The following is an 18,204-nucleotide window of genomic DNA, read 5'->3' as shown; positions in this document are numbered from 1 at the left end:
GAAGGATGGAAATCCAACCACTGCTCAGTGCCCCAGACCCTTAAGAGCAGATGTTCCCCTCAAGTGGTTGGACTTGGTCACAGAGCAGTCTAGATTGGAAGGGACCTTAGAGATCATCCAGTTCCAATCCCCAGCCATGGGCAGGGACATCTTCCACCAGCCCAGGTTACTCAAGGGCCTCATCCAGCCTGGTCTTGAACAACTCCAGGGAGGGGACATCCACATCAGTGTGCCAGAGTCTCCCACCCCTCACTGTACAGAATGATCCCAGATGATCTGAGAGGTCTCTTCCAACCTCAACAGCTCTGTGTTCCCCCTGAAGACCAGATGGCTGAGGTGTTGAAGGCACTTTCTGCTTCCATGCTGCTCCTCACCTGGGGGGGGGTCAACTTTTCCACCCAAAAGGACAGGTGGAGGTGAAGATCTGGGAGGATGCAGGTGAGTGGCTGCAGCTGGGACAGAAGGTGGTGAAAGCAGCAGTTTCTTCAGCAGGAAGGTGGAATGGAGCTCTGGGTTAGTGTGCAACTGGGAGGCTCATGAGCCATTTACTGGTGCCCAGGTCCCAGCACCTATTTGGAACTGCAGCTGGGGACCACGTCCTGCAAACCCTGACCTGATGTCTGCAGCCTGTGACTGCTCTGTGCTCCTGGCACGTTTATTGTCCCCTGCTCTGCACATGCAGCACCAACAACTTTATGTTCTGCAGAGCTCTGGGAGGAGATAATGGTGTCTTGGGTTATGCGGGCAACCCCCTCGGTCTTCTCCTGTAGGGAGGGAGGGATGAATGGATGAATAGCTGGGTGGAGGGAGGAAGGAACTGAGGGAAGAAGGGAAGGAGGGAGGGAAGAAGGAAAGAAGGGATGGATGAATAGATGAATAGTGGGATGGATGGATGGAGGAAGGGAGGAAAGAAGGGAAGGAGAGAGGGAGGGAAGGAGGGAAGGAGGGAGGGAGGGAGGGAGGGAAGGAGGGAAGGAGGGAAGGAGGGAGGGAGGGAAGGAGGGAAGGAGGGAAGGAGGGAAGGAGGGAAGGAGGGAAGGAGGGAGGGAGGGAAGGAGGGAGGGAGGGAAGGAGGGAGGGAGGGAGGGAAGGAGGGAAGGAGGGAGGAAGGGAGGAAGGGAAGGAGGGAAGGAGGGAAGGAGGGAAGAAAGCAGGGAAGGAGGGAGGGAAGAAAGCAGGGAAGGAGGGAGGGAAGAAAGAAGGGAAGGAGGGAGGGGTGTCCCAGCCATCGACTGCCACTGCCCTGGGAAGCGACAGATGGAGCTGGCAGGGCTGCGCGGTGGGGGCTCCAAACTGGGCTCATGGGGCCAGTTTGGGAACAGAGAGGAGCAGAGGAAGTTTGAGCCTCGGCGGCCACCGTCCCTTCCCGTCGCTGTTCGTTCTCTCTCGATAAAGCCGCTCGCAGCCCCGGGCTGCACACGGCAGCTCTGTCGAGGCAGATGAGGTGCTCGGCGAGGAGAAAATCTGCGCCCCAGAGCCACAGGACCCGCCCGGTACCTCCGTCCCGGTACTGGCGTAGTCGCGGTTCTGCCTGTCCCATGTGCACGGAACGAAGCCGCACAGCTCCTGCGCGGAGCGGAGGCAGTTTGAGCCCCGTGGCCGCCGTCGTTCCGTCTCCGTTCTCTCCCGGTAAGCCGCCCGCGGTTCCATGATGGCAGCAGCCGGGCTGGACGCACCTGTGGCGGGGCGAGATGAGGTGCGGGGGGCTCGGTCGGGGGGAAATCTGCTCCCCAGGGGCTCGTTAGGGCTTCGAGGGATCGTTAAGGCTTTATAGGCTCGCTAAGGCTTCAGGGAAATCTCACACCAGCGGCTGGGCCCCGACCCACCGCTGGCCAATCAGCGGTCGCAGAGAACAGCCAATAGCGAGGAGGGGCTGGAGCAGCAGTGGCGCCGTCTGGCGGAGAAGAGGCGACAGCGCAGGAGCTTGGCCCCAAATGTCCCAAATCCCCGGGCTGTGCCCTAGAGAAGTGGGTGGCAGTGCCAGTCCCAGAGCCCAGCGCAGCCCCTCTGTCCTGAGGCCTCCCGACAGCCCCAGATGGCGCCGCTCACCCTGCTGCAGGTCCTGGCAGTGACGGACTCGATTCCCTGGTAATGAATGGTAAACCGGGAGCAGGGTCCCTGTGTCGTCCCTGGCAGTGCTGGGCTCCCCAGTTCTAAGGGACAGGGAGCTACTGGAGAGGCTATAAAGATGGTGAGGGACCTGGAGCATCTCTAGGAAGCAAAGGCTGAAAGCCCTGGGGCTGCTGAGCTGGAGAAGAGCAGCCCCAGAGGGGATCTGAGCAATGCTCAAGAGCTAAAGGTGCCAGGCTCTTGTCAGTAGTGCCCAGGGACAGGACAAGGGGCAAGGGGCACAAACTTGACCATAACAAGTTCCATCTAAACATGAGGAGGAACTTAATGTAAGGGTGCTGGAGCCCCAGAGCAGGGTGCTCAGAGAGGTGGTGGAGTCTCCTTCTCTGGAGACATTCCAAACCCCTCCTGGCTCTGTTCCTGTGTGCCCTTGTCTAGGTGACTCTGCCTTGGCAGGGGGGTTGGATTGGATGATTTCCAGAGATCCTTTCCAGCCATTCTGTGTGTTTGTATCCTGGTCACCAACCCCAGTTCCCTTTCTTTCTTGTGTCCCAGTCAAGGGAAGGTCAGCCCATGGCAGTCACACCTTTGCTCCAGCCCAGTTCAAGAGCAGCAGTCATCGCTGACCGCAGGGCAGGGCAGCAGCCACTGCTTTCACTTGGGGGCACAAAGAGCTGGTTTGGATTTCCTGCTTACATCAAACATTCAGGTATGATGGGCAGGCCCTTGAGCAACCTGGGCTGGTGGGAGGTGTCCCTGCCAGTGGCAGGGGCTTGAAAATGGATGATCTTGAAGGTCCCTTCCAACCCAAACCATTCTATGATACCAGTTGCTGATCTCCTTCAACACAGAAACACTTTGACTTCATTTTGTCAGCAGGGGCTAGCAGAGCCTGGGTTTCCCCACACAACAAAGCAGCTCTGCTAGGCACAAGGTCACAGAATCACAGAACAGCAGGTTGGAAGGGAGCCCAAGGATCATCTGGTCCAGCCTTTCTAGGTGATAGTGGAGTCGACAGGTGTCCAGCTTAAATCTGTCCAGTGTAGGGGAATCCACTGCTTCCCTCAGGAGATGACTCCAGTGTCTCACTGTGCTGATGGTGAAAAGCTTTCTTCTGGATTCCAACCAGAATCTCCCCAGCAGTAACTTGTCTCCATCACCCCTTGCCTTCTCCTTGTCAAAAGGGAGCCTGCATCCTCCTCCCCCCCTCACTTGATCCCCTCGGTGCAGGGCTCTTCGAGATCCTCCATCACCAGCTCCTGCTGGTTGTTCACCCAGTTGCCTTTCCTAACTCTCTTCCTCTCCCCCTCAGCGCTGTGGCAGGTCTGCTGCCCTGCTGCCTGGCAGTTGGCAGCTGGCAGGACAGCTTTGCCCGGGCCTGGCTGCCAGCAGCCCTCCTGGTGGAAGTTGTGGTTGAAGAAGCCGTAGATGATGGGGTTGATGCTGCTGTTGAAGAAGGCCAACCAGTGAGCCAGGGGGTAGATGTAAATGTTGATGACCTGCAGCTGGAGATCTGAGAGCTTGGCATAGTCTGAGAGCATCATCAGAGTCCAGAGAGGCAGCCAGGAGAGGGTGAAAAGCACAGCCACCACGATCAGCATCTTGATGACCTTCTGCTTCTTCCTGCTGCCCACCAGCCCCTGCTGCTGCTGCTGCTGCTGGCCAGGCTTGCCCAGCACAGGCAGAGCTGGGCTGGAGAGGGCCATGCTGATCCTGGCATACATCAGGACGATGAGGGAGAGGGGAGCCAGGTAGATGTTGGTGAACAGCACGGTGGTGTAGATCCTCCTCATGCCCGGCCGGGGCCAGTCCTCCCGGCACCAGTAGACACGGCGGGTGGCATTGCCCCGGCCCAGGATCACCCTGAAGTGCTTCTCCTCTTGGATCTGCAGCATGACAGCAGAAGGACACATGATGGCCACGGCCAGGAGCCAGATGAGGGCGATGACAGCCACGGCGGCGGTGCTCAGCTTCTGCCGCAAGGGGCGCACGACGCAGCGGAACCTGCGCAAGTACAGAGGCACAGTGCGGGCCCCGGCCCGGGGAGGGCACACAGGGCGGGCACAGAGGGGCAACCAGGCTGCTGGGGGGGCTGGAAGGGGGCTAGGAAGGGTGCCCAAGGTGGTGGAGTGGATGGAAGGGGTCTGAGAAGGGTGCCCAAGGTGGTGGAGTGGATGGAAGGGGTCTGAGAAGGGTGCCCAAGGTGGTGGAGTGGATGGAAGGGGTCTAGGAAGGGTGCCCAAGGTGGTGGAGTGGATGGAAGGGGTCTGAGAAGGGTGCCCAAGGTGGTGGAGTGGATGGAAGGGGTCTAGAGAAGGGTGCCCAAGGTGGTGGAGTGGATGGAAGGGGTCTGAGAAGGGTGCCCAAGGTGGTGGAGTGGATGGAAGGGGTCTGAGAAGGGTGCCCAAGGTGGTGGAGTGGATGGAAGGGGTCTGAGAAGGGTGCCCAAGGTGGTGGAGTGGATGGAAGGGGTCTGAGAAGGGTGCCCAAGGTGGTGGAGTGGATGGAAGGGGTCTGAGAAGGGTGCCCAAGGTGGTGGAGTGGATGGAAGGGGTCTGAGAAGGGTGCCCAAGGTGGTGGAGTGGATGGAAGGGGTCTGAGAAGGGTGCCCAAGGTGGTGGAGGGGCTGGAGAACAGGGCTGGGGAAGGGCAGCTGAGGGGGGAGAAGGCTGAGAGGTTGCTCTCTACAGCTCCCTGAGAGGAGCCTGCAGTGAGGTGGGGGTTGGTCTCTTCTCCCCACAAAACAAGCAAGAGGATGAGGAAATGGCCTGAAGTTTGCCCCAGGGGAGGTGGAAGTTCCTGGGTTCCAGTTGCTGTCCATTGGCCCTCGTCCTATAGACTGGCCCCTTCTTGACACCCACCACCGAGGCACCCATGTAGTAATTGGGTGTCCAACACCAGCAGAGGCTGGAAGAGCCACTCTGAGGAGAGAACAGCAGGAAAACTGGGGGAGAGTCCATTCCAGGAGGACTTTTGTTAAGCTTTTCTGCTTAAGAAGCTCTTCTTTGGCTGATTTTTTTTTCCTTTCCTCTTTCCTAGGCCTCCTTACAAATGAAGTCTCCTGCTAGAGAAAGCTCTTGGTCCTTCTCTCTGTGGTCTCCAACCCAACCCATTCTATGAATCTGTGAAAAAGAAAACAACTTCTCAGTCAGAAGTCACATTTGCTGTTGAAGTTTCCTCATCTTGCTCTGGCTCTGCCAAGCTGCTGCTGCTGCCACTTCAGGTAACCAAAGCTGCTGCAAGGTTCTGAGCTTTGCTGCCTGGCTGGGTGGGTGAGGAGCAGACCAAGCCTAGGTGCACCTAGCTGCAGGAGGTAGCAGTGGAGGAGCAAGTGGCTGTGGCTGGTCCTAATTTAGGCCTGGCCAGGTTTTGTTTGGCTTAATTACCTTAGGAGGTACATTGCAAGTAATGATTGGCAGTGGTGAGTGAGGAACCTGGGCTGCTGGAAGGTGTGACAGGGAGATTGGAACTGGAGGATCTTCAAAGTCCCTTCCAACCCAAACCATCTTGTGGATGTATGGTCAGGGGGCCAGAGGGGGAAGCTTTAAAGCCACAGTTTAGTCTCTGCCTCTTCTTACCTGTCTACAGCAATAGCAACCAGAGTGAAGACTGAGGCAGAAACTGAGATTCCTTGGACCATCCCACTCAGCTTGCAAACCAGGCTCCCAAATGGCCATCCTGGAAGGAAAGGAGGAGGTTGAGGTTGCCACCACTCACTGCAGCAGGATGTTTCTAGCATAAAGTGTCACTTTCACCCCAGGACTAAGCCATTCCTTTTGTCAGGCCACAGCAGGGGTTAGGGAGGAAGAGGTTGTGGAGGGAAAACACCCTGGGAGTGGTTCTGATGTCCCAAGAAACAGCAAAGGAGACATTTTGGGGTTTGTCATCCCTTCAAAAGGACAAGAGGGCTGGAGCTCCTCTCCTGTGGGGACAGGCTGGGAGAGTTGGGGATGTTCAGTTTGCAGAGGAGAAGGCTCCTAGGAGACCTTCTTGTGGCCTTCCAGTGTCTGAAGGGGGCTACAAGAAAGCTGGGGAGGGGCTTTTAGAGTGTCAGGGAGTGATAGGACTGGGGAAAATGGAGCAAAACTGGAAGTGGGGGGATTCAGATTGGATGTTAGGAAGAAATTCTTCCCCCTGAGGGTGGTGAGGGACTGGCAGAGGTTGCCCAGGGAGGTGGTGGAAGCCTCATCCCTGGAGGTCTTTGCAGCCAGGCTGGAGGTGGCTGTGAGCAACCTGCTGTGGTGTGAGGTGTCCCTGCCCATGGCAGGGGGTTGGGACTGGCTGAGCCTTGAGGTCCCTTCCAACCCTGCCAGTTCTGTGACTCTTAAGAAAGGGTCTTGACCCACTGCAGCTGGTTCTCTGCAGCTGGCTCATAGCATCCACCAAGTCTTAAACACTTGAGAACTGGGTGGTGGGAGAATCCCTTCCTGAAGAGAAGGGCTGTGGCAGCCAGCCCAGCAGCAGCTGGGTTAGAGCCTTGGGTTCCTCACCCCAAGACTTCCAGGGGCTTGAAACGCTGCAGAGCCTGCGCAGCAAAAAAGCTCTCAGAGCCCCTAGGGGAGGCCATCAGCCCCTCAAAACCCCCCTTGGAGCTCTTTCCACCCCCTCCTACCTGCAATGATGTTGTCCAGGAGGGGGTGGAAAGATGCCCCAGAAGATGCCCACCAGCAGGTCACTGACGGCCAGGTTGAGGATGAAGAGGTTGGTGACGGTGCGCATGTGCCGGCTCCTGAGGCCGGTGAAGCAAACCCCTCCGTTGCCAAGCATGCAGAGGAGGAAGATGAGGAGGTAGGAGATGATGAAGACAGCTACCACGGAGGGCTGGTGAAGGTAGAAGTCCACGTAGGAGACATTGCCATCCGGCTGGAGGCCCTCCTGCCCCCCACTGTAATTTGGCACCGGAGGCCAAGTGAAGGAGGAGTTGGAGCCCAGCTGCCTGCTCATGGTGTGTGGCCTGCCCTGAAAGCTCATGTCAAGAAGGTCATCTCAGAGGGCTTCAGTCTGGAGGTGCTGTGAGCTGGAGCACCTGCCAAGCTGCTGTCTACTCACCCTGCCAGGGCTGGGCTGAGCCTAGCAGCCACAGAATCATCAGACAATCAACCAGGCTGGAAAAAGAAGTCCTCAAGTCCAACCTATCACCCAGCACCTCCTGACTGACTAAACCATGGCTCCAAGTGCCAGGCCCAATCCTTTTTTGAACACCTCCAGGGATGGTGACTCCACCACCTCATGGAATCAGTCAGGGTTGGAAGGGACCACAAGGACCATCTAGTTCCAACCCCCCTGCCATGGGCAGGGACACCTCACACTCACACACCTCCCTGGGCAGCACATTCCAGTGGCAAATTACTCTTCATGTGAAGAACCTCCTCCTCACCTGGAGCCTAAACTTCCCCTGGTGCAGCTTAAAACTGTGTTCTCTTGTTCTGTTTTTTTTTTCTCCCCTCCCTCCCTTCCTCCCCCTTCCTCCCTCCCTTCCTTCCCCTTCCTCCCTCCCTTCCTTCCCCTTCCTCCCTCCCTTCCTCCCCCTTCCTCCCTCCCTTCCTCCCCCTTCCTCCCTCCCTTCCTCCCCCTTCCTCCCTCCCTTCCTCCCCCTTCCTCCCTCCCTTCCTTCCCCTTCCTCCCTCCCTTCCTTCCCCTTCCTCCCTCCCTTCCTTCCCCTTCCTCCCTCCCTTCCTTCCTTCCCCTTCCAGGTGGTGGCACAAGTGTGTGGAGCTTCATTATCTTGAGGCTGAGGTGAGGTGGAGAGGCACTGTCTGGAAGAGAACTGAAGGCTGTGCCTGGTGTTTTCAGCAGGTATCCAGCAGCTCAGGCAGGCAGTGATCAATAAGCAGGAGGGGCCCAGGAGGCAGAAACATGAACCATGGATGGGAAAGGGTGGGTGGGTGAGGAAATAATGCAATGCATTAATAGCAGGAGATGATAAATAAAAGCAATTTGCTTCCCAATGGGCATGGCCTCCCCTCCTTCACTTAATACACCAGGGCAAAATCCTGCCAAGAAGCAAAGCAGGAGGAAGGAAGGGAGGAGAGGAGGGAAGGGAGGGGAGAGGGAAGGGAGGGGACAGGGAAGGGAAGGGAGGGAGGGGACAGGGAAGGGAAGGGACAGGGAAGGGAAGGGAAGGGAGGAGGGAAGGGAAGGGAGGAGGGAAGGGAAGGGAGGGAGGAGGGAAGGGAAGGGAGGGAGGAGGGAAGGGAGGGAGGGGACAGGGAAGGGAAGGGACAGGGAAGGGAAGGGAAGGGAGGAGGGAAGGGAGGGAGGGGACAGGGAAGGGAAGGGACAGGGAAGGGAAGGGAAGGGAGGAGGGAAGGGAAGGGAGGAGGGAAGGGAAGGGAGGGAGGAGGGAAGGGAAGGGAGGGAGGAGGGAAGGGAAGGGAGGGAGGAGGGAAGGGAAGGGAGGGAGGAGGGAAGGAAGGGAGGGAGGAGGGAAGGAAGGGAGGGAGGAGGGAAGGAAGGGAGGGAGGAGGGAAGGGAGGGAGGAGGGAAGGGAAGGGAGGGAGGGGGGAAGGGAAGGGAGGGAGGAGGGAAGGGAAGGGAGGGAGGGGGGAAGGGAAGGGAGGGAGGAGGGAAGGGAGGGAGGGGGGAAGGGAAGGGAGGAGGAGGGAAGGGAGGGAGGGGGGAAGGGAAGGGAGGGAGGAGGGAAGGGAGGGAGGGGGAAGGGGAGGGAGGGGGAAGGGAGGGAGGGGGGAAGGGAAGGGAGGGAGGGGGGAAGGGAGGGAGGGGGAAGGGAAGGGAGGGAGGAGGGAAGGGAGGGAGGGGGAAGGGAAGGGAGGGAGGAGGGAAGGGAGGGAGGGGGGAAGGGAAGGGAGGGAGGAGGGAAGGGAGGGAGGGGGAAGGGAAGGGAGGGAGGAAGGAAGGGAAGGGAGGGAGGAAGGAAGGGAAGGGAGGGAGGAAGGAAGGGAAGGGAGGGAGGAAGGAAGGGAAGGGAGGGAGGAAGGAAGGGAAGGGAGGGAGGAAGGAAGGGAAGGGAGGGAGGAAGGAAGGGAGAGGGGAGGGAGAGGGAGGGAGGGAGAGGGAGAGGGAGAGGGAGGGAGGGGAGGGAAGGAGAGGGAGAGGGAGGGAGGGAGAGGAGGGAGGAAGAGGAGGGAGGAAGGAGAGAGGGAGGGGAGGGAGGGAGAGGGAGAGGGAGAGGGAGGGAGAGGGAGGGAGAGGGAGGGAGAGGGAGGGAGGGAGAGGAGGGAGAGGGAGGGAGAGGGAGGGAGAGGGAGGGAGAGGGAGGGAGAGGGAGGGAGAGGGAGGGAGAGGGAGGAGGAGAGGGAGGGAGGAGGAGAGGGGAGAGGGAGGGAGGAGGAGAGGGAGGGAGAGGGAGGGAGGAAGGAGAGGGAGGGAGGAGGAGAGGGAGGAAGGAGAGGGAGGGAGGAAGGAGAGGGAGGGAGGAAGGAGGGACACAGTGGAGTCTGCTGGACACACTGGAGTCTGCTGGACACACTGGAGCAGGTTGCCCAGGGAGGGAGTTGAGGCCCCATCCCTGGAGATCTTCAAGGTGAGGCTGGAGAAGGCTCTGAGCAACCTGCTCTAGTGGAGGATGTCCCTGCTGACTGCACGGGGGTTGGACTGGGTGAGCTTTGGGGGCTTGAAAGATAAGGAAACTTCAGAGCCATGAAGAACAGAAGCATGCCAGTGTAGGAAAAATAGAAGTGAGTGTGGTGAGTGCTACGTAAAGAGCTTCTTCCCTTGTCCTGTGCTGTCTGCTCAGTTATGGATCAAGCACAGCAATGCCCTGGAGACCTTTGGGAGATCAGAAAACCCTGCTTGCAAAAGGCAGCCACTCAGGGAGGGCCAAAAAAATAGCAGCTCCTCACTCTGTAAGTGCCTTAGAAACCAGGAAGGGACAGATGGGTGACTTGCAAAAGGCAGCCACTGAGGGATGGCCAAAACAGCAAAGAAAATAAAGCTCCCCACTCTCTAAGTGCCTTAGAAACCAGGAGGGGACACATGAGTGATTCCTCTTGGGAGGCAGTGAAGCAGGTGAAGCTGGTGAGCAAGGCAAGGGGTTCTTGCCTAAAAATATGAGTGGGGAAACACCCCCCCCCAAGAGCCAGACGTTTAATATCTCCAGGGATGGGGCCCCAGCCACCTCCCTGGGCAACTTCAGCTCTCAGCCCTGGAACCAAGCTCTCAGCTTTCAGACTTCAGCTCTCAACTCTGGAACCAAGCTCTCAGCTTTCAGCCCTGGAAGGGACCTTCAAGCTCATCCAGTTCCACCCCCCTGCCCTGGGCAGGGACACCTCCCCTCAGCCCAAGTTGCTCAAGGTCTCATCCAGCCTGGCCTTGAACGCCTCCAGGGAGAGGACATCCACAGCCTCCCTGTTCCAGTGCCACCCTCACTGCCATGAATTTCTCTCTCATGCACCTGCCAGGTGCCAGCCTGCAGTCATGCTTCTCCTTTGGAGAGCTGCAGTCCATTCCTTAATTTCCTTTTCTCCTCCAGGCAAACTCTGGAAATGGATCCCACTGCCTTTTACACTTTGCAGCCCCCAGGCATGGGCAAGATTTAGAGAGCATTTTTTTTGCTGTCAGACAAAAGGCACTTCCAGCTGCAGGTAGTTTGCTCTGCTGGAGGCAGGTTGCTGTTGATACAAACCCCCAAAATAAAAGCATGCAAAACTTCGGTCACCCCAGGGGGAGAAAAAATGATCAGATCACTCCTTGGGGAGCCTTCCTGATCAAAATGAGTGCTTCAGTGGAATAAAGAGGGATTGTTCTTCCCCTAAAGCAGCCCAAACGTGCCTTGAATGAGAGCTGCAATGCAGATTCCCTTGGAAAGCAGAATATTAAAGGGTAAAAATAAAGCCAGGCTGAGTTCTGCTCTGCACACCTTGAGTGTTAGACATCAGCCTTGCTAGCAGCAGCTGATACTGGGAGGGGTGGTGGTGGTGGTGGGTCTAGCAGAGGTAGAACCAACACAAAACTGCCTCCAAAATCCTGCCCTGGGCTTCCCACACCTCCACTCACAACAAACCCAAACAGAACTCAGAGGTTTCCCAGGCTCAGCAGGGAAATGGTCTCCACCAGCAGCAAGGGACTCTTCTTGAAGCTTGATTCCAGCCCCTCCAACTCAGCAGCCATCTGTGGAGTCCACCAGGGCAGAGCAGGTTGCACATCCAGGGCTCAGCTCAGCACCACCAGCTTGCCTGCACCAAGCCCAGAGCTCTGCAGAGCTTGGGGTGGGGGCTAAGCAGCCAGCCCCCTTAGCCTGGCACTTCCAGCAGCACAGAGATGCTTTTGCCTCTCACCCCAGGGGTCCCTACTGGCCACACAGCTGCTGGGAGGGGGGCAAGAGTTGTCCTCTGTGTGTGTGTGTGTGTCCCCAGCAGCCCTCTGAACCACAAAGCCATTGGGGCAGAAGCAGCTGCTGCCAGCCCCTGGCCTTCCCCTCTTCCCCAGGACTGGAATTGCAGACTTGCACCCCCCGGGACCACCTTAAGCAGCATGCAGGGGGGTGGGGAAGTTCCATGCTGACCAGAAGACACCAGCAGGAGCTCCAGGCAGGCAGTGTGATGTCCCCAGGTAAATTGGGGCACTGTCCCCAACCCCAGCTGGAGCAGCAGAGCCCCCAATTCCCCCAGCCACACCAACCTGATGCTAACAAAGCCTCAGCAGTTTCATCTCAGCAGAGGAGCAGGGAAGAGCCCAACCCAAGGACAAAGCAGCCCCAGAGACAAGGAACATCTCACCCCCAGCTCATAGAGCCCCCCCAGAGACAAGGAACATCTCACCCCCAGCTCATAGAGCCCCCCCAGACACAAGGAACATCTCACCCCCATCAGCTCCCTCTGCACCCCACTCCCCCAGCCCCCCCCCTTACAGGTCCCAGAGCTCCACAGCACAGCTCCAGCTTGTTCGTGCAGCAAGGAGGCAAAGCTGCAGCCCCAGGCACAGCAGAGAGCCAAGAGAGCCTGCAGCTCCCAGCTGATGCAGGGGGGAGGGAGAGGAGGAGGAGGAAGGAGGGACTGGATACAACAGCCCAAAGGCAATCTGCTAACCTCTGAGGCCAGAGAGCTGTCCTGGGATGGAGGGGGATGCCTGAGTGCACATCAGGGCTGGGGTCCTCTCACAGCCCCCCTCCCCCACCAGCCTGCTCTCTTTGGGGCACCCTTTTGCCTTAGGGAGTCTGTGTGTCAGCAGGGTGTGAGTCACCTCCAGGGGGTGCCAGCCCCCCAGCCCTGAAGAGCTGCGGGGGAGCAGCCTCAGCACAGCAAACCCTTGGCAGCCTCTGCTCCTGCATGCTGAGTGCAGCACTTAGCTGCAGTCTGTGTGGCAGGAGGGGTGGCTGCAACCCAGCAGCAGCGGGCAGGGGAAGAGAGCAGCCTGGGTGGCACAGCTTGGCCCAGCTGGCCCTGCTGCCTGGCAGCTGCTTCTGCCTCCCCCAAACTCCAGGCAGGAGGGTGGAATGATTGTGTCCTGCTGCAGCTGCTCAGCACCCTTCTGGTAGCTGGGCTACCTGTGGGGAAGAGCAGAGCTGCCCCCATGAGTGCCCTGCCAGCCCTCAGCCCTCCTGTGCCAAAGGCCCTGGGCCAGGAGTCATCCCTGGGCTCTCACCCTGGTGGCTCCACACATGGCTCCAGTGGCTGCAGGCCAGCTGCTGCCAGCTCCCTGCTGCCAGCTCCCTGCTGCCAGCTCCCTGCTCAGGCTGCTGCTGCTACTGGAGGAAAGGCTTTGGCTGCAGCTCTGCCTGCAGCTTTGGCCAAGGCTCCCTCAGGAGATGAGGCTGTGGGTGGAGCAGGTCTTGGGCTCCAGCTTTGGCAGGATAGGTTCCATCTCTGGTGGGATGGGATCCACCTGTGGCTACTCCAGTGGCTGACCATGGCCTGGGCCTGCTGGGGACCCTGCTGCTGGGGGAATTGTGATGGCAGCACGGTGGGTGCTGACATCAGAGTGGTGGTGGTGCTGCAAGGGGCAGCCACCCACCCCCCACGGAGTTGTTTTGAGTGGAGGAGACCTTCAAGATTGAGTCCAACCATCAACCTAAGGCCATCATGGCCATCAAACCATGTCCCCAAGTGCCACATCCACAGTAGGGAGGGGGGCAGCCAAGACTTGCATCTTCAAGAGGCCATGCAGAAACTCCAGATGCTGGGAATAAAACCTCTTGTGGTGGGTTGGGTTTTGTTTGTTTGTAAAGAGCAAGAGCCACGTCCCCTCTGCAGCAGTTCAGCAGCTTCAGCTCCTGCCCTGTCCACCTGGCAGAGGGTGAGCAGGTGCCAGTTGACACCTCCCTGGTCCCTCCTGGCAAAGAGGAGAGCCAGCTGCCCTCAGAGGCAGTGTTTAGCAGATCAAAGACCATCAAGAACTCAGCTCTCAATAAATATCTTTAGTTCTCCATCCTATGTACAAGCACTTTACAGCAACAGGGCAGAGGGAGGAGGTAAGGGGGGCTGGGGGCAGGAGAGGGGAGAACATCAGTGACACAAGTGGAGTGTGGAGGTTTGGAGGAGAAGCCTGCTCACAAAGCCATCCCTTGCCTTCACAGCAACACTTCCAACAGGGAAAACCAGCTCAGCCCAGCCCTGCCCTGCCCTGCCACAGCTGCCTCTGGGCAGCACCTGGCCCACCCCCAGGAGACTTTTCCAGGGTCAGTGATGACAGATGGGGCATAGGGGAGCAGGGCTTGTGGTGACATCTGACCATGACAGCACTGCCAGGGTCTGTCTGTGTCTCTTGGCATGGTCTGAGCTCCTTGGCTGCAGAAGACCCACAGGATGGTGATGCTGTGCCCGAGATGGAGTGATGCCAGCTCCAAATCAACCCCAAACGTTGGCCAGCATCTCACCAGTACCTGAAATCATGTCTCCAGCCCATCACTGGAGTGACACCAGAAGTCCCACACCAGCCTGGGACTGGAGTGACCCCAAAGGTCCCACACCAGCCTGTGATTGGAGTGACCCCAAAGGTCCTACACCAGCCTGTGACTGGAGTGACCCCAAAGGTCCCACACCAGCCTGTGATTGGAGTGACCCCAAAGGTCCTACACCAGCCTGTGACTGGAGTGACCCCAAAGGTCCCACACCAGCCTGTGATTGGAGTGACCCCAAAGGTCCTACACCAGCCTGTGACTGGAGTGACCCCAAAGGTCCCACACCAGCCTGTGACTGGAGTGACCCCAAAGGTCCTACACCAGCCTGGGACTGGAGTGACCCCAAAGGTCCCACACCAGCTCTCACTGGAGAGGTGGCTGTAGGGAGCCTTGGCCCTTCAGAGCTACACTTCAAGTCCGTTTCAAAGGGAGCCCTCTGGCTGTTGATGCCCCAGAGGCCCTTTCCTGGTCAGCAGAAGGGATTGCCACGGACACGGAAGTCCTCCTCGTAGGACAGCGCTGCTCTGAGCCCAGCGCTGGGAATGGAGCTAAGGCAGCTGGGGGTGTGAGAGCACAGAGCTCCTGCCCATCACACCACCCTCTGACCTCCAGTCTCCAGGACGTACACAACAGCTGCCAGTGCCCCTGGGCAACATCTGTCTGTGGAGGGACAGCAGCAGGACAAGTCCTGTGGCTCCAGCTGTGATCTGGGTTGCCTCTCGGCGTGGGGGCATCCTTCTGCCTGTGAGTGTTTGATGCCAGGACTAAGGAGGAGAGTGCTGAGGCCAGGAGGGGCCACTTCTCTCTGCCAGAGCTTGGCTGATGCCCTCAGCCACTCCAGCTTCCTAGCCAGGAAGGTTCTTTGGTGCTTTCCTCCAACACGCCGTTCAAGCCAGCCAGGTGAGGTGGAGGAGAGAGTAGAAAGTGAACCAGCACTTCTTGTCCTTCTTATCCACAAGGAACATCAGCTGAGGGCCTCACTGTCCTGCCAGGGGGAAGCAGCATGTGCCAGAGGCATCAGCTGAGGGCCTCGGTGTCCTGGCCTGGGGGCAAGCAGCAGGTGCCAGGGTGTCCAGGAGTGGCCCAAAGCGCCACACCAAGCCTCCTTCAAGGGCTCTCCTCCAGCAGCTGCCCACCTTCATCTTTCCACCGTGGAGGACCCTGAGGGCCACCTCTTCTCAACGTGCTTCTGGCTCTTCTGGGAGGTTCTCCTCGATGGAGAAGGAGCACCTGCAGTGGTGTTCTGGGCTGGCACCGCCGGGACCGGCGCCAGGGCACGGTGGGCACCCAGGCTGCTGCTGCTGCCGTTGGCAGGCGGCTGGTGGAGCGAGGCAGACAGCCTGGAAGCCTTCCTCACCTGAGGAGCTCTCCACGGAAGGATCTCAGCACCTCTGGGCTTGGTGCTGGAGGGGGAGATGTGCGTTTCTGTGTCCTCTTCCACAGAGGGAAGCCTGCCCAGAGGCCTCCTCCCGGGCAGGAGCTGCGGGTGGTGGGGCACTGGTGGCGTTGGCACCAGCAGAGCCCTGGGCAGGAGGCTGCCGGCGCCCAGCTGGGCCTGCTGGGTGTCGGCGGCGTGGGTGAGGAAGGGAGGTGGCAGGGTGCTGCTGCGCCTGCTGCTGCAGGACTCACAGCACAGCTTGTGGTAGCCAGGGATGGAGCAGTATCTGGCCAGCACTTCCATCTGGCAGAAGATGGATTTGTCTCCCAGGCAGGGCTCATCTGCAACACAGACGGAGAGCTTGAGTCGTCTGAACCTCACCAAGACTCTGCCTAGGGCCTTCAAGGCCAAGGAACTCCCAGAGGATCACCAACCCAGAGGAAGAAAGGAAGGAAGGGCTGGGTGGTCATCAAGTTCTGCCTACATTCCATAAGCCACCAGAGGCAGCCTGAGATGCTTCATCTCAGGAACACTGGAAGAGGTTGCCCAGGGAGGTGGTGGAATGCCCATCCCTGGAGGTGTTCAAAGAAATGTGTGGCCATGGCTCTTGGGGACATGGTTTGCTGGCCATGGTGGTGTTGGGTTGATGGTTGGATTGGATGATCTTAGAGGTCTTAGAGGGTCCAATGATGATCACTGAGGACTCAATGATCTTAGAGGGTCCAATGGTGATCATGGAGGACTCTACAATTTTAGAGGGTCCAGTGATGAACATGGAGGACTCTATGACCTTAGATGTCCAATGATGATCACGGAGGACTCTATGACCTTAGATGTCCAATGATGATCGTGGAGGACTCTATGATCTTAGATGTCCAATGATGATCACGGAGGACTCTATGATCTTAGATGTCCAATGATGATCACGGAGGACTCTATGATCTTAGATGTCCAATGATGATCACGGAGGACTCTATGATCTTAGATGTCCAATGATGATCACGGAGGACTCTATGATCTTAGATGTCCAATGATGATCACGGAGGACTCTATGATCTTAGATGTCCAATGATGATCACGGAGGACTCTATGATCTTAGATGTCCAATGATGATCACGGAGGACTCTATGATCTTAGATGTCCAATGATGATCACGGAGGACTCTATGATCTTAGATGTCCAATGATGATCACGGAGGACTCTATGATCTTAGATGTCCAATGATGATCACGGAGGACTCTATGATCTTAGATGTCCAATGATGATCACGGAGGACTCTATGATCTTAGATGTCCAATGATGATCACGGAGGACTCTATGATCTTAGATGTCCAATGATGATCACGGAGGACTCTATGATCTTAGATGTCCAATGATGATCACGGAGGACTCTATGATCTTAGATGTCCAATGATGATCACGGAGGACTCTATGATCTTAGATGTCCAATGATGATCACGGAGGACTCTATGATCTTAGATGTCCAATGATGATCACGGAGGACTCTATGATCTTAGATGTCCAATGATGATCACGGAGGACTCTATGATCTTAGATGTCCAATGATGATCACGGAGGACTCTATGATCTTAGATGTCCAATGATGATCACGGAGGACTCTATGATCTTAGATGTCCAATGATGATCACGGAGGACTCTATGATCTTAGATGTCCAATGATGATCACGGAGGACTCTATGATCTTAGATGTCCAATGATGATCACGGAGGACTCTATGATCTTAGATGTCAATGATGATCACGGAGGACTCTATGATCTTAGATGTCCAATGATGATCACGGAGGACTCTATGATCTTAGATGTCCAATGATGATCACGGAGGACTCTATGATCTTAGATGTCCAATGATGATCACGGAGGACTCTATGATCTTAGATGTCCAATGATGATCACGGAGGACTCTATGATCTTAGATGTCCAATGATGATCACGGAGGACTCTATGATCTTAGATGTCCAATGATGATCACGGAGGACTCTGTGATCTTAGATGTCCAATGATCAGGAGGACTCTTGATCTAGATGTCCAATGATGATCACGGAGGACTCTATGATCTTAGATGTCCAATGATGATCACGGAGGACTCTATGATCTTAGATGTCCAATGATGATCACGGAGGACTCTATGATCTTAGATGTCCAATGATGATCACGGAGGACTCTATGATCTTAGATGTCCAATGATGATCACGGAGGACTCTATGATCTTAGATGTCCAATGATGATCACGGAGGACTCTATGATCTTAGATGTCCAATGATGATCACGGAGGACTCTATGATCTTAGATGTCCAATGATGATCACGGAGGACTCTATGATCTTAGATGTCCAATGATGATCACGGAGGACTCTGTGATCTTAGATGTCCAATGATGATCACGGAGGACTCTATGATCTTAGATGTCCAATGATGATCACGGAGGACTCTATGATCTTAGATGTCCAATGATGATCACGGAGGACTCTGTGATCTTAGATGTCCAATGATGATCATGGAGGACTCTGTGATCTTAGATGTCCAATGATGATCATGGAGGACTCTATGATCTTAGATGTCCAATGACGATCACGGAGGACTCTGTGATCTTAGATGTCCAATGATGATCATGGAGGACTCTGTGATCTTAGATGTCCAATGATGATCATGGAGGACTCTGTGATCTTAGATGTCCAATGATGATCATGGAGGACTCTATGATCTTAGATGTCAATGATGATCATGGAGGACTCTGTGATCTTAGATGTCCAATGATGATCATGGAGGACTCTGTGATCTTAGATGTCCAATGATGATCATGGAGGACTCTATGATCTTAGATGTCCAATGATGATCACGGAGGACTCTATGATCTTAGATGTCCAATGATGATCACGGAGGACTCTATGATCTTAGATGTCCAATGATGATCACGGAGGACTCTGTGATCTTAGATGTCC

At 56.7% G+C, this 18,204-nt stretch overlaps 2 protein-coding genes across 2 annotated transcripts in view; both read right to left on the bottom strand.

Annotated features, from left to right (window-relative positions):
• Nucleotides 1-3,278: 3,278 nt before the first annotated feature.
• On the bottom strand, nucleotides 3,279-7,014 carry NPFFR2 (neuropeptide FF receptor 2). Its single transcript, XM_054392376.1, is given in 4 exon segments — nucleotides 3,279-4,074; nucleotides 5,649-5,748; nucleotides 6,683-6,708; nucleotides 6,710-7,014. Coding segments are annotated over 4 exon segments (1,227 nt in total).
• Nucleotides 7,015-15,005: 7,991 nt separating this feature from the next.
• ADAMTS3 (ADAM metallopeptidase with thrombospondin type 1 motif 3) overlaps nucleotides 15,006-18,204 on the bottom strand; it is a 68,222-nt gene continuing 65,023 nt past the window's right edge. The window contains exon 22 of the mRNA XM_054392284.1: nucleotides 15,006-15,586. Within this exon, the coding sequence (XP_054248259.1) occupies nucleotides 15,006-15,586 (581 nt within the window). The remainder of the gene's footprint in view (nucleotides 15,587-18,204) is intronic.

Source organism: Indicator indicator, chromosome 25 (assembly GCF_027791375.1).
Source record: "Indicator indicator isolate 239-I01 chromosome 25, UM_Iind_1.1, whole genome shotgun sequence".
Taxonomy (NCBI): Eukaryota; Metazoa; Chordata; class Aves; order Piciformes; family Indicatoridae; genus Indicator; species Indicator indicator.
This window is presented reverse-complemented; position numbering and strand designations above follow the sequence as displayed.